Source organism: Mus pahari, chromosome 16 (genome assembly GCF_900095145.1).
Source record: "Mus pahari chromosome 16, PAHARI_EIJ_v1.1, whole genome shotgun sequence".
In the NCBI taxonomy this organism is placed as follows: domain Eukaryota; kingdom Metazoa; phylum Chordata; class Mammalia; order Rodentia; family Muridae; genus Mus; species Mus pahari.
Window position 1 is genome coordinate 61,057,402 of NC_034605.1, and position 12,736 is coordinate 61,070,137.

The window sequence follows — 12,736 nt, forward strand, 5'->3', positions numbered from 1 at the left end:
AAATCTTTAAAAAAAAAAAAAAAAAAGAAAGAAAGAAAGAAAGAGGCTGGCATGTCAATGTGGAGAGAGTGGGGAAAGGAGAGTTAGAGATGAGAGCAAGAAAGGTGAGAGCAAGGAGGGGCCAAGCAGCTCCTTTTATAGTGTGCTATCATATTGCTGCCAGGTAACTGTGGGGTGGAAGCCTGACTAGTCAGGTAACTGTGAGGGTGGAGTCTAGCCAGAATGCCAGGAGCTTGGGGCTTTATCTGCGTGACTGATAGTCAGAATTATGGAGTTGGGGGCTCTGTGGTGTCAGGCACCTGTCTCTGGGAATGTGGCTCACTGTTCCGTCCCTTGTAGAGTTTTCTACTGGGTCTCTGGAGCAAGCCTCATTCAACTAAAACAGGCTGCCTTTCATGGCCCCACAAAAATGTATTGTGTTCTTATCTCAAGCACAAAGTTCACAGGACAGACGCCACAGGCACAGCAGAGCTGAGTTCTCAAGTTGGCTACAATAGGGTAAGGGTGTGGCTCTGTGGTAGAATGCTTGCTTAGTATGTCAGAGGCCCTGGGTTTGGTTCCCAAGATTGAAAGGAATAAAACGAAGAGTACCATTGTCCTAGCTGTCATGCTTTGACAGCAAATCTCTCAAAGGAAGGGAGTTTCCCGTGTCCTTCCTGACAAAGCTGTATCCCCCGTTACCAAGACAATCACAGGCAAAGAGACAGGATGACAGTGACTTGCTGATACTATTCCACCAAACCTCTGGATGGGCAAAGGGTCACATGCCCCTGAATCACTCAAGGAGACACAGCTATTCACATGCAGTCCCTGTCACAAGTTTCCAGCAGCCAGCAGCAAGGTGCTTAGACCCCAAGCGAGCACCTATTCCAGGTTTATGCAGTTACAGTAAGTTTCAAAGGTGAGGTCAGCCATCCCTGCACTCTGCACCTGTGGATTCAGCCAACTGCCAAGGGGAGGGGTGGAGGTGGGACCTGAGTTTGCAGGTGCTCGCCTGTGCACTAAGCCACCAGTAAATGCGCACCTCTGTGACAGGGTATATCATCCTGTGGTAAACCCTTTCAAACTGCTCTTGGCAAAGTCTAACTACTTTGTTTTTCAAGACAGTTTCTCTGTGTAGCCCTGGATATCCTGGAACTCACTCTGTAGACCTTATACCCAGAGATCCACCTGCCTCTACCTTCTGAGTGTTGGGTCTAAAGACATGGGCCACCACCACCCTGTAGGAAATTCTATGATATATCCCATTCCAGGTTTAAGCAAAGTTTCAAAGTTCTGAATTGAATTCCAATGAAGTCTAAAAACACAGATATTCAAAACCGAAAAGCCATTATGTTCAAAACTCACTACCATTACCAATAAAAAGCACAAAATAAAAATGCCAAGATTGATCTTTTAATTTTTTTTTTTTTTTCTAAGACCGGGTCTTGGGGTTGGTGAGGTGAGGGTGAATCTGGGAGGAGTTAAAGAGTAAATATGATCAAAGCAGTGTAAAAAAATTTCTCAATGAATTAAAATGCTGTATTAAAAATAATACAAGGCCTTAAGTACTCTAGGCTGGTCAGTTTGGCTGAGGCTGATGAGAGTCAATGTCTGACCTTCCTGACCATCACCTCAGTGTTGGGAGTCCTGGTAGGCGACATCACACACTTGTATACAGTGCTGGAGACTGAACTCGGCCTTCGGCCTTCAGCATGGTAGGCAAGCACCCCAGCTGCACTGCCCGCATGGCCCTATTCTAAAAAGACTTTTTATTTTACTTATGCGCGTGTGCGTGTGAGACAGTGAAGCCCAGCAGAGAGCATTGATTCTCTTGGAGCTAGAGTTACCAGGAGCTGTTAGTGTCCAACGTGCGTGTTGGGAACCAGACTCATGCCCTCCACCAGAGAGAAGCAAACACTGCACTGGAGAAGCATCTCTACTTCTGCTTTCTGAGTGGTCAGGACGGCCTAGAACTCATGACCCGCCAGCTTCCATCTTCTGAGTACCCGGATTACATAGCCCCCATCTGTACAGTGATATGCGCCACTATACCAAGTGTTCACAGTTGATTTCCATACATCAAAGACTACCTCTATTTCATATTAAATTACTGTAGCATATAGAAAATCACTGAGCTGGAAGTGTGATCCAGTGGCAGAGCACTTGCCTAACATACACAAGGACATAGGCTTAATCCCCGGGACCACTAAAACAAAAGGAAAAGAAGGAAGAGAGAGAGCGACGAAGATTACCAGTGGAGAAAAGCTACCAACCGAAGACATGGACATGATCGCTGAAGGCTACGCAGTATGATTATGGGAGCACACAATGCTATGCCAAGGGAAAAAAATGAATGGCGACTGGACAGTCAACTGCCCATTCCTGTAATTTCTATCTTCTACCTATCTTTTTCCTTTTTCCCTCTGTGTAGACCAGGCTCTCCTTGAACTCACAGAGATCCACCTGCCTCTGTCTCCCAAGTGCTGGGACTAAAGGCATGCACCAGCATCAGGCAGCGTAATTTCTATCTTTATAGCAAGTCAGAATTGTGAAGTGACTGTGGGATCTAAAGTGAAGGGTTTCAACTGGAGCCCCTCCACACACTCAGTTAGTAGTAGATGCAGCGTGTGCGATGAAACGGGACCCCCTTCATGTCTTCCCTGTGCTCTCGGGCATAGTCCCACAGGTGGTAGTCCAGAAGAATCGAGTTGATCTCAACAGGAGGTTTTCCCCCCTTTTGTTCAAGAAGCTCCAGAAGACAGTCCCGGATCAGCTCGACACACCAAATGGAGCAACCTCTAATTTCCACTTCCTGTTTATCTCCATTCGAGAGCATCTCTCCTGGGAGAATTATGAGGGAAAGAAAAAAAAAAAATTTAGAAAGCTAGCCATTCACATACAAGTTAAATTCAGCAATGGAGGCTTTGTCTGGCTGGCCTGTCTCAGTACTTGCAGGGCATAGTATTGCTCTCTGCATTTACTAGTTCCTCCAATAAATCTGCACTAGCCCTAAATTTAACAAGATCTCCCTCTGTAGTCCAAGCTGCTCTCGAACTCACCACCCTCCTGCTTCTGTCTCCTCAGTGCCAAAAGTCACACCCAGCACACATTCCCTCCACACTTGTGCTCTGCTTCCTAAGCAGAAGAGCGCTGTCTGTAATCAACCCAAACACAGGCAGCAAACAGGACGCCGCGGAGGCTGCAAACCTTTGAGGAGCTTCTTCAGTAGCTCATCCGAGTACTTCAGGGCTCCAAGGTACACGAGAATCTGAGGCAGCCTGTAGTCAGCAAACATGGTGATGCTGGAGATGTCCTCGAAGCAGCCATCTCCCTTGCCCTCCAGCACACTCCACGTGTCTGCCACGAGGATCTGCGCTCGTTTGTAAAAGGCGATCCTTTTCCCCTGGTGATTAGAGAATACATGTTACTGTGGTTTCTGAAATCTTACTGTATATAACTTATACAGGGCACTGGATGGAGACAGACTTTATCTCAGAAATCAAAACAAGAAGAAGGGTACTTACTCGTTGAAAACATTTCCTCTTTTCTTCCTTCCTTTTTTGTTTTTTTTGAGATACGGTTTCTCTGTGTAGCTCTGGCTGTCCTAGAACTCACTCTGTGGACCAAGATGGCCTCAAACTCACAGAGATCTGCCTGCTTCTGTCTCCAGAGTGCTGGCATTAAAGCACTCTGTTTAAGTGCTGTGCCACCAATCCCAACAACAAAAAACTTTTAAGAAGTATCTAATTAACATTATCACTACAAACTCTTTGGTTTTTTTCAAGGCACACAAAATATTCACTCTTGGTACAACTGCAACATTCAGTATTTGTTTTCTTTTTCCTCCTTCCCTTCTCCCAACACCCCCAGTGCGAGGGATCAAATTCAGGGTTCCCTGAGTGCAAGGCCAGCATTCAGCTCTGTACTTAGCCCCCACTATTTCCTTTTTTTTTTGAAGATTTTCTTTTCAATCGTTTTCATACATGTGTGTCATTGTGAGTAAATGCCACACGTATGGATGTCTGCAGAAGCCACAGGTGTCAAATATCCGGAGCTGAAGCCACAGGTGGCTGTGAGCTGCCTAACACAGGTGCTGGGAATCAAACTCTGGTCTCTGGAAGAGCAGCTCGTGCTCTCAGCCTCTGAGACAACACTCCAGCCCCTAGCACCTATTTTCAATATATTTATATGTCCATGTTACTAAAATCCAACTAGTTAGAACCTTTGTGTGGAGACAGCATTGTTTTATTTTATTTTTTTAACTGAAAACATCCTTCTCTGTGGTTGGCAGCATGGCTCCGTGGTTAGCCACTTGCTCCTAGTACACATCCAGGCACGGTAAAGAGTATGCTGATCTAACTGGACCGCAATTCACACTCACTGTTAAAATAATGATCTCTGGGCTTCTGACTGAAGACAACCACAACACTGACTTTTAAACTGATTCACTTCATTTCAAATAATACACTTATTTTATAGAGATAAAGATGGAACTGAACAGGCTGGTGAGATGGCTCAGTGGTTAAGACTACTGACTGCTCTTCCGGAGGTCCTGAGTTCAATTCCTAGCAACCACATGGTGACTCATAGCCATCTGTAATGGGATCCGATGCCCTCTTCTGGTGTGTCTGAAGACAGCTACCGTGTTTACACAGATAAGTAAAAATGTAAAAGACTCAGGTAAATTTTAAGCTCCCAGAAAATGATACCATATAAAAACACTCCGTCATATAAAAACACTCTCCGTCATATAAAAACACTCCGTCATATAAAAACACTCCGTCATATAAAAACACTCTCCGTCATAAAAAAACACTCCGTCATAATGAGAAGCAACTGATTACTTAACCTTAAGGTTTACCCATTTCTTTCAATCCAGACTTACTTTTCGTTTTTTTCTCTTTTACCCGCTGAACCATCTCGTCAGTCCCAAAACTTCCTTTCTAAAGCTACTTAGGAGCACTGGCAGCTCTTTCAGGGGACCCATGTTCAATTCCCAGCCCCGACATGGCAGCTCACAGGTGTGTGTGACCCAGTTCCAGGTGATGTGATGGCCTTGCACAGACACACATGCAGGTGAAACCCCAGTACACACAATGTAAAGCCGCTACTAAGGGATGTGAGGTGGAGGAGGCTACTCCCAGGACCCACTGGGTGGTTTACAATCATTCCTACCTCCTGTTCCTGGGATCCAATACCCTCTTCTGAACCCCGTGGGTTCTAGGCATGCACATAGCGCACATATACACAGACAATCAAACATTCATGAAAACAAAATAAACATATATGAAAAAGAAATGAACCTGGGTGGGGGAGTGGTGCTCTTGTTTTGTGTGTGCTGTGATAAAACATCGTGACCAGGAGCAACTTAGAAAAGGAAGAGTTGCCGGGCGTGGTGGCGCACGCCTTTAGTCCCAGCACTCGGGAGGCAGAGGCAGGCGGATTTCTGAGTTCGAGGCTAGCCTGATCTACAAAGTGAGTTCCAGGACGGCCAGGGCTACACAGAGAAACCCTGTCTCGAAAAACCAAAAAAAAAAAAAAAAAAAAAAAAGAAAGAAAGAAAAGAAAAAGAAAAAGAAAGAAAGAAAGAAAAGGAAGCATTTACCTGGGTTTACATCCCAGGGGAAGGGAGTGGCATCACGCAGCGAGCAAGGCCAAAGGCACGGTACAGGAAGCTGAGAGCTCACAGCTCACACACATAAAATAAATCAACCAGCCTGGTCTACAGAGTGAGCTCCAGGACAGCCAGGGCTACACAGAGAAACCCTGTCTCGAAAAAACAAAAACCAAACCAACCAACCAAACAAAAAACAAACCATAAGACAAATGCTCATTGTTTAAAAAGTACATACGTTTAAATTTTTTGTAACATAAAACAAATTATTATAAAAGGACAGTGTATAAGAAAGAAAACACATAGTAAGCTTTTCAAGAAATACTTTTTCCTAGAGAAAGCCGGTATGCATTTTACATTCCGGTTTTCATCTCTGGGGACCTTTTGTGCTTCCTCATCCTTGAGTGGCAAGCCTTATGTGGATGGCTGAAACATTTTAACAGAATAAAAGACAAAAATAAAGGAAATCCCTGACTGGAAAACATAAAAAAAAGGATAGATTTTAAGCAAATTTTGTTATTGCTTCTTGTCCACAGTGAACAAATTTCAAATTTTAACCTGCTAGCCTTAAACCTGGCTTTGGAAGGAAAAGCAGTGACTCAGAATTACCACACCCGCTAAGCCCCTCCCTCAGCAACAGACTCACCTCGAACTCTGCCTCGTCCCTGTAAGAAGGAAAGTTCTCAACAATCAGCTGCATTAACTTCTGGGCACTTCTCCCACTTTTTTGGACACAATTAAGAAAAGAGCCTCCAAACTTCTCCAGCAGAATTTTCCCAGTTTCATTGAGAATCCGATGTCTCTCTTCTATTAAAGGCATGGGCACAGCTGTGTCTGAACGAAATATATCCCGCACCTGATCGAGGGTTACTGTGGCGTAGTAGGAGGCGTTGGTTACCGGTATCCCTTTAAAGAGAACAATTCACAGATTTTATTTTATTTTATTTTTTTACAAATTGCAAAAAATATGAAATCAAATTCATGTTTAAAAAGGCAGAGTGTTGTGGCACTGGCCTAATCGGCTGGATGGGATCTCTGTGGGTTCGAGGCCGGTGTAGTCTGAATTCTACACAGGAGAGGGCTACTCAATGAGACCATCTTTTATTTAAAAAAAAAAAAAATCAGGGCTGGAGCAGGCAGGTACATGCAGCGACCTTTCTTTCGAGGGCTAGGGTTCGATTCCCAGCGCCCACATGGTGGTTCACAACCTTCTGTAACTGCAGTCCTAGGGGTTCGACACCCTCTTTGGCCTCCGTGGACACCACATGCAAATGGAGCACAGGCGTGTACGCAGGCAAAACACCCACATAAATAAATAAATACCCACAGCGTGCTCCAGACACGCTTCTACGGCACACAAACAACACCACGAAGCAACCTCCCCACTTCGCTCTGCATACTTAACCACTACACAGGACAACCACGTGGCGTGTTTATTTTCCTTGCATGAAACGTTCCACAGTCTGTCCTTTCCTTCTGCAGGCAAGCATTCACTCTTTCGTTTGTTCTCCCGTGACAGGGTCTCGCTCTCTCTGAGACTGACCTGAAACTACATGGCTCAGGCTGGCCTAGAATCCACTGCCATCCTCCTGCCTCAACCTGGAGTGCTGGGATTATAGGCAAGAGTCACTGTGGTCAATTTAAAATGACTTTTTTTGTGAGGAGGTGGGGTGTGTGTGAGCTGGAGAGATAGCTCAGTGGTTAAGAGCAGAGACTGTTCTTCCGGAGGTCCCGAGTTCAATTCCCAGCAACCACTTGGTGGCTCACAACCATCTGTAATGGGATCCGATGCCCTCTTCTGGTGTGTCCAAAGAGAGCAATGGTGTACTCCTATACATAAAATAAATAAATCTTTTTCGGAACAGGGTTTCTCTGTGTAGCCCTGGCTGTCCTGGAACTCACTCTGTAGACCAGGCTGGCCTCGAACTCAGAAATCCGCCTGCCTCTGCCTCCCAAGTGCTGGGATTAAAGGCGTGCGCCACCACGCCCGGCAAATAAATATTTTTTTAATGACTTTTTTTTCTAAAAGAAAACCGGCTTTGCCTCCTGTGCTGACTGATACACATTGCTTCTGAATGTCTGGACTTCGGCGTTGGGCAGAGGTCACCTCCCGCGGCTCGCCGCACCCACCTCGGTCGAGCGCGCGGTTGACAGCCGCGCACAGGGCCCAGTAGCCGGTGTAGGGCGTCCCGCCGTAGCGCACCGCACACTTGCTATCGTCCCGCTCGGCCCAGAAGGAGAAGTTGAGCGAGTCCACCACGAAGACCCAGCCGAGCGCAGCCTCGTCCGCCCCGCGCGGGTTGAGCTCGTGCAGGGACTTCCACTGCTCCACGCGCCACGCCGCGGCGGCGGGCAGCAGCAACTCGGCCGCCCTGCGCACGCCCTCGTGATCCACGAGCACGTCGCGACTGTTCTCGGCCACGAACCTCGCCGACTCGCGCGGCGACAGTGGGGGCCCCATGCCGCTTCGAACCCAGAGCCTCGGCCGCCGCCGCCGCGGCCACGCACTTGCGCCCACTTCCGGGTCTCAGGTCCGGAAGTTGCCCCGCGGGAGGCTTCCGGCCGGCCTCTGGGGCTGAGTGTTCGGCCTGTTGGGTTTCTTGTCGCGTCCCTGTCGCACTCCGGTCTTTGAGGAAGAGTTGGGATCGCGCGGGTCTTGGGGACTCTAGTTGCTGCCCGGCGCCTCGGAGGGCAGCCGGCGCGTAGGCTTCGGGGCCGCCCAGTACACCCCACACTTGAGAGGCCGAATGAAGGTTTAGGAGTCATTGGAACATTGACTGCACGAGGGAACAGCACAGTTAAACCTTGCGTCTGACGTCCCTGCATCCGACAAGAGTGATGGTGATCCCAGGTTTGCAAGGAAAGGGGAATGACTCCAGGAGGGGGTTCCCCACCACCAAGCAATGGTGTAGATTGAAATGTATGCCTGTGTTTGCCTGTCAGACTAAATCAAGGGAACTGTATAAACCAGACACAAACGCCAGTCATTCTGACCGTCAAGGTGTGTCACAGCAAGACGGCGGCGCAAAAGTCCCCCCACCCCCATCTTGTACTCTTGCTGAGGCGGGTCCAGTTTTAACTAGAATCTGATCTTGATAGAGTCCCGTGGGAAATTACCCAACTGCATTCAAGGAGCCCGAAGGTCAGCTAACTTAGCTAAAAGGTCTTGCTTCTGGGAAGCCGCCTTACAGCTGCCAAGCAAAGTACCTGGATGCGATTTCTGCCTTTAAAAACCTGTTGCTGGACACTTGAAACCACAACTCCTAGGTCTCTGAATACCTGGATGTGGTCCCAGCCAGCTGGAATAGACTTTCAATTGATTATAAACTGTGCGACTAGTTATCTCTATAGGGTTACCTGGAACAAGGTATGATAAAGTATCACCCCACCCCCAAGTCTTAACATACTTAGATACATTGGCCAATGTTGAAATTATCCCAAGATGCCTGGAGAGGCAGAATCAGTATGAAAGTATGTTTTTATTCTCTGGGGGTTTTCTCATTGTTGTTTTGAGGCAAGGCCTCTGTGACCTTGGATCACCTGGAATTTACTGTGTACACCAGCTGGACGCAAACTCATATAGATCTGCCTTCCTTATCAGTGCTAGGACTGAAGGGATAGGCCACCGTACCAAGCTTTGTTTCTTCTTTTAAATACAGATTTTCTATCCTGCAATTTTGCTGTTTATTAAAGAGTTTCCTAGTAGATTCTATAAAGGACTTTTTAGAAAAAATATTATTTTGTGTATGAATGTTTTGCCTGCACGCATATATGTGTACCATGTACTCTGCTGCCTGCAGAGGCTAGAAGAGGGTGTTGGAGCCCCTGGATCTGGAGTTACAAGAGACTGGGAACAGCCATGTGGTTGCTGGGTTCAGACCTGGGTCCACTGGAAGAGCAGCCAGTACTCTTAACTTTTAGGGCATCTCTCAAACTCCTCTATAATGTCTTAGAGGTATAGAAACACATCATTTGCAAGTAGGAATAGTTCAATTCTTTTCCTAATTTCCTTTTTTATCACTTACTTTGGTCTAATTTCCATAGCTAAGACTTCAAACAGTATCTTGAAAAACTAGGGTGGATGGGCAACCTTGTCTCATTCCTGAATTTAAAAGAAATGCTCTCACCACTGAATCTTGGCCCTAGGTTTGTTGTAATATAGCCTATGTTAATTTGAAGCATGAGCAATCTACCCCAGCACCTCCAGCACCTCCAGCACTTTTACCACAAAGCCATGTTGAACTTTGTCAAAGACTTTTTCATCAGTGAGGTTATGTGTGTGGTTTCTGTCTTTAAGTTTGTTTACATAGTATATTGCATTTATTGATTTACCTATGTTGAGTCAAACTTGCCTCTCCATTAAAAAACCCTAGTTGGTCATATATTTGATCATCTTAAATGTATTTCTAAATTCAGTTTGCAAGTATTTTGTTGAATCTTTGTGTCTATGTTCATTTAAGAGAAGATGTCTGTAGTTTTCTTTTAAGTTGTTATCCCTTTGCCTGGTATTGGTGTGAGAATAATACTGTATTTGTAGAATGAACTTGGTAGTGTCCCTTCACTTTCTATTTTATGGAAGAGAACTGGTATGAGATCCTCTTTGAAAGTTTGATAGAATTCAGTAGAGAATACAAAAGCCAGTAATATACTGTCCTAAAATATATTTTGCTAGCAATGATTAAAAAAAATCAAAGACTGTAAAACAAATTACAAAGCAATTATTAGATAAAGTAAATGTCAAACCAAAGCTATCTAGAAAATATAAAGAGGGGGATACCACATATGTCAGGAATGATTTATCAAAAGAAATACTTCGTAGGCACATAATTTGAAGTATATACAGTGCTTCATAGGTATTGACATGGGAATAGGGGGAGCTTCAATGCCCTACTTTTACAGTTAGATCTCCCAAATAAAAACTAAGCAAATAAATGTCAGAGCTAAAATACATTATGGAGCAACTTAACAGAAATATACAGGACATCCCACCCAACAGAACAAAAATACACATTTTAAAAATCCCATAAGGATATGATACCTTCTCTAAAACTAGTACCACAGGGCAAAGCCTCAACAACAGTGACAGAATCCATATTATACAATGTAGTTTTGAACAGTGAATCATCCAAGGAATCAGGATAGGTGAAAAGGAGAACACAACTTCTGGGAACCTCTGGGACACAGCCAGGAAAGTTTCCCAAGTTTATAGTGACAAGTAACCTGAGAGGTGACTGGAAAGATGGCTCAGCAGTTAAGAGCACTGGCTGCTTTTCTAGAGGACCTGGGTTTACTTCCTACATCTACATCCTACATGATGGCTCACAACTAACTGCAGCTCCAGGTGATGTTGCCCTCTTCTGGCTCCGGAGGGCAAAGCACCAAGTGCACACAAGACGTTATCAAGATTTTATCTGCCATCTATACTGGTTTTTTAGGAAGTTTTGCTATGGAGTTCAACTGACATTCATCAAAGATGGGCATCATTCTGAAGCACTAAACATCAACCTCTTGACGGCAGTTACTGCTAGTGCTTCTATTTTTTGTAATGATAGACTATGGCAAGCACTTAAATAGTTTAGAAGTTACATGTAGTGGCACATGCCTCTATTCCCAGCACTAGAAAGGCAGGAGACAGGGGAATCTCTGTAGGATCAAGGCGCCTGTTCTACATAGTGAGTTCCAGGACAGCCACAGCTATGTAGAGATCCAGTCTCAAAAATGCAAAAGAAACAAAGGAAACAAGAGGATAAAAGGAACTTCACAGGGGAAGCAGGATGACCAAGGCCAGTCTTTATTACAAACCAAATTCAAAGACACATGTACTCTCCTTCCTCTCAAAGCAGCCCACTTTTTTCCACCTAAACATCATCTTCCACAGTCTTACCACTCTATATACTCAAATTCTGAATCCATTCCTGAATTAAGCCATTGATTACTTCATTAGTCTTCATATCTTCTAGTTTCTGGAAATGTCCCCCAGAGGAACATCCTAAGGGTATGTTGTTGTTGTTTTTTTTTTTTTTAATTTTGTTTTGTTTTTGTTTTTGTTTTTGTAGACAGGGTTTCTCTGTATAGCCCTGGCTGTCCTGGAACTCACTCTGTAGATGAGGCTGGCCTCGAACTCAGAAATCCGCCTGCCTCTGCCTCCTGAGTGCTGGGATCAAAGGTGTGCGCCATGTCCGGCTCCTAAGGGTATGTTTTAACCATCTCAGTATCTCTTCACCCAGACAAAAATCAGTCAGCCCTATTAACATTTTATCTTTTCCAACGTATTTGCAAATATAACCACCCCAACTCACACTAGTTCCTCATTTAAAAATTTTTATGGGCTGGTGAGATGGCTCAGTGGGTAAGAGCACCCGACTGCTCTTCCAAAGGTCCTGAGTTCAAATCCCAGCAACCACATGGTGGCTCATAACCATCTGTAACAAGACCTGACACCCTCTTCTGGAGTGTCTGAAGACAGCTATGTATGTAATTACATATAATAATAAATAAAGCTTTTTAAAAAAAAATTTTATTATATAAATAGTAGTCTAGGTCAAATACACTCCAGGAGAGGGATGGGGGCTAGCTTAGTACTCATGAATCTAGTTCTCAGACATAATTGTCTTGAGTTTGTCTTCAGATTTTTTTTTTCCTTAAATGAAATGACTAAACTTGAAGAAATAATGTTTGTACATTGAAATTGATAGTGCCTGCTTTTCTAACTGCAGCTTGGGGTCCCAAATATTCCCAGATATTATATAGAGATCAAGCTACATGCTTAAGAATGTATATACACACATACTAGTCATCTGGAGTACACAATGCAGCAGCAGAGACAGGAAGGGACCTTGCCTCAAAAACCAGGTGGAAGGAGACTTCAGACCAGTCCCTGCTCTCCATGTCAGGTCCTCACTCAGAGGGGTGGGGGTGAGAAATAGCATGTTCATTACTTGTCTTATGGGTGTCATGAAACACTTGACAAGAAAACTTGTATTTATTTTGGCCTAGTTTCAAGAGTCTATCATGGCAGCTGGAGGCTGAGCTAGCCAATCAACTGCAATCAGGAAGCAGAGATGACTACAGTCAGTTTACTTTCTCTTTATTCAGTCTGACTCAATAGGAAGGGGTACTTGCATTTTAGCTCAATCTTCC

General features: G+C 44.9%; 1 protein-coding gene across 1 annotated transcript; it reads right to left on the reverse strand.

The window, feature by feature from the left end:
- Positions 1 to 1,154: 1,154 nt before the first annotated feature.
- Positions 1,155 to 8,105, reverse strand: C16H9orf64 (chromosome 16 C9orf64 homolog). The gene is made up of 4 exons (XM_021215854.2): positions 7,727 to 8,105; positions 6,243 to 6,502; positions 3,190 to 3,385; positions 1,155 to 2,823 (listed from the first exon to the last, which is right to left on the reverse strand). The coding sequence occupies exons 1-4, from the start codon at positions 8,055 to 8,057 to the stop codon at positions 2,591 to 2,593; spliced, it is 1,020 nt and encodes a 339-aa protein (XP_021071513.1). The 5' UTR covers positions 8,058 to 8,105; the 3' UTR covers positions 1,155 to 2,590.
- Between the last annotated feature and the right edge of the window lie 4,631 nt (positions 8,106 to 12,736).

What these genes read in the sequence shown, in the direction of transcription:
- C16H9orf64 (XM_021215854.2), bottom strand. Translation starts at nt 8,057, where the DNA reads ATGGGGCCCCCACTGTCGCCGCGCGAGTCGGCGAGGTTCGTGGCCGAG. An exon ending in CAACCGCGCGCTCGACCGAG is followed by an intron (nt 6,503 to 7,726) that starts GTGGGTGCGGCG and finishes TTCTCTTTAAAG; the next exon opens with GGATACCGGTAACCAACGCC. An exon ending in GGGACGAGGCAGAGTTCGAG is followed by an intron (nt 3,386 to 6,242) that starts GTGAGTCTGTTG and finishes TCTAATCACCAG; the next exon opens with GGGAAAAGGATCGCCTTTTA.